Source organism: Nothobranchius furzeri, chromosome 13, assembly GCF_043380555.1.
Source record: "Nothobranchius furzeri strain GRZ-AD chromosome 13, NfurGRZ-RIMD1, whole genome shotgun sequence".
Taxonomy (NCBI): domain Eukaryota; kingdom Metazoa; phylum Chordata; class Actinopteri; order Cyprinodontiformes; family Nothobranchiidae; genus Nothobranchius; species Nothobranchius furzeri.
Window position 1 is genome coordinate 61,515,035 of NC_091753.1, and position 2,500 is coordinate 61,517,534.

At 45.8% G+C, this 2,500-nt stretch overlaps 2 protein-coding genes across 5 annotated transcripts in view; one reads left to right on the forward strand and one right to left on the reverse strand.

Moving 5' to 3' along the window:
• Positions 1-2,500, forward strand: part of nf1a (neurofibromin 1a) — a 226,240-nt gene that overhangs the window by 156,674 nt on the left and 67,066 nt on the right. The gene's annotated exons all lie outside the window — the stretch shown is intronic.
• omgb (oligodendrocyte myelin glycoprotein b) overlaps positions 966-2,500 on the reverse strand; it is a 4,810-nt gene continuing 3,275 nt past the window's right edge. For both annotated transcript variants that reach the window (XM_015962749.3, XM_015962748.3), the window contains exon 4: positions 966-2,130. In XM_015962749.3, the coding sequence (XP_015818235.3) occupies positions 1,206-2,130 (925 nt within the window). In that variant the 3' untranslated portion in view covers positions 966-1,205. The remainder of the gene's footprint in view (positions 2,131-2,500) is intronic.

Genomic DNA, 2,500 nt, shown 5'->3' on the forward strand with positions numbered 1-2,500 from the left:
GCTGTAAACATGTTTATTTCTGCTGTGAAATTGGTATTTTTAACATGGGAGTCAATGAGGATTTGCTCGCTTCTGACACCTGCCCCTAGTGGATGAGGGTGGAACTGCAATTTATTTCATTTCCGGGTTTGCTTCAGTTTTAGAGCCGCATTGTGGGGGCTTGATTTTGCCACAGAGCACCACTGGTGAGAGAGGTTCGCTGTTCAATCAGAGAAGGAGAAACAGCCGGCTGCTACCACTTCAACTTTAGGACAAACTACCAGTGTCCTAAAAAACACACACACACAATCTGAAATCACGGACAACAAAAGACATTTGGACCTAGAAAACGGCGACTGGTGTTTAGCACTGTGTCGTTTCCTTTGACAATGCAGGTTTCCAGTATCAGGTATCATGGTCGAGGGATAATAGCTGACAGGACGGGTGAGAGTTACATCACCGTGCTTGTATTCAAAAGCTGGCTTGTTTTGCAGATTTGTTATGGCAGCTTTAAACCCAGTAAAGCATAGCTGAGGCCATTCACCACATCATCTAAGAACTAACACCTTATACTTGGTGATGCAGCCAGAAAACTATCTATTGATCTGGGCTGTTACCGATACATTCGTGGAGCCTGTGTTTGAAAGCAAACTTGGGTTTTACGAGTTCTGTATTGTATATGGCTAACCTGAGGGGTGATGGTGGTTCGGGGCTTAAGAGTTCACCTTGTGATCACTTGGTTGTGGTTTTAACCCAGGGTCCATTACTTTCTGTCAGTGTGTCTTCAAGCAAGACACTTCACCCATCTTGCCTGCTGGTGGTGGTCAGAGGGACCGGTGGAGCCTGTGCTCGGCAGCCTCGCTCCTATCAGTGTGTCTCAGGGCAGCTGTGGCTACAGTGTAGCTCATCACCTTCAATGTGTGCACGATGGTACAGTAAAGTGCAGAGGTGTGCCGTGACTTAGAAATACTACATAAATGCAACACTTGTTTTTAACCTCCTTTAAATACTATTTAATCACATTTAAATGCTCCAGTATGTAAATTTAAGTTGTTTTTTCTGCACTCTTTTAAGTCCAGTAGAATAATGTGATCATAATCATGTTGTCATCAATAATATGATGTTAGTGCTCCACACCTTCGGCCTTATGAAGGTACTACAATGCACTTTACTTCCGTTTGGTGTTTATGTCTCTACTGAGACCTGGTTCTGGTCAGTCCATTAGTTCAGACGGTTATGAACGCTGCTGCCATGACCACAGCAGGCAGGGTGACCATTTGGATCTTGATGAGAGCTGCGTGGTTTCTGGGTTCTGAGTCAGTAACCCTGGGGGGTTTGGCTGAAGAAGGTGGGTGTGCTGTTGTACTTGTGTGTTGGTAGAAACTGTGGGAACTTGTGGAAGCCCAGACCAACATGACATGATCCCCAGATTCAGATAGACTTCTTTTGTCCGGGTGAATGTTATACATTGCAGGTGACTGACTGTCGTGCCTTTCGGCTCTGCCGTTGACCCACAATAACGGCTCTGTGAACAGAGAGGAGTTTGTTGCTACCCAGTAGGTTTGACCACAGACTGGTTTAGTGTGACAGGGGCATCCCAACACAGCAGCACGGGTTTGTTCTGCCCAGTTAAGGAGCCTTGCTATGTTGTCTTCCTCCTCACAAGCCCAGGGGTTGTCTCCAAGAGTTATTACCTCCAGGCCTGTCAGCTTATTGAAGACTCCGTCAGACAACCAGGGGAAGCGGTTAGCATGCAGATAAAACTTAGCCAGCCTCGGGAGCCGATCTAGCGATCCAGGGAGAATCTGAACCAGATTGTTGTGTGACAAATCGATACATTCCAGGTTGTGAGGCATGTTTGTGGGGGCAGTCCAGAACCTGTTGTAGCTGAGGTTGAGAGATCTAAGACTCAGCAGTGTGTTGTTGATGAAGACAACTTTCTCCAGCTCGTTGTACGACAGGTCGAGAAGTTTCAGATTCCAGTGAAAGGCGGTGTCCTTCTTATCCAGCGAGCGGAGATGGTTCCCTGCTGCTAGGATCTCCCACAGGGACCGTGGCAGTGCGGGTGGGAGAGTCTCCAGGAGGTTGTAGGACAGGTCCAGGGTTCTCAGGTGGGCATAGTGGCTGAGCTGGCTGTCAAGGCCTTGCAAGCTGTAGAGAAAGGAGTATTATTTTTGTAAAAGTTGTTTTTACAGTCAGGCCCTACTTTCTGAAGGATGTAAAGAAGCTTGTTGGTAGTCACTCATTTTATGACCTTAAAGCCACAATAGCAAATTTGCAAAACAAGCTAGCTTAAAACATTCTTTTTCATGCCTTTTAACAACTATCTAACATAGTATAGCTATAAACGTATTGTGAAGATTTAAACAATAGATAAATTGATGAATTGGTTCGCTCACATTTGTCTAAAACCTCCGCCAATACCACGGCTTGGACCAAAATCATCTATTGGACCGTCCGACTTTTGGTCTCACCGAATCGCTTCACTTCATCACTACATGTCCTCCATTCATTACATAAT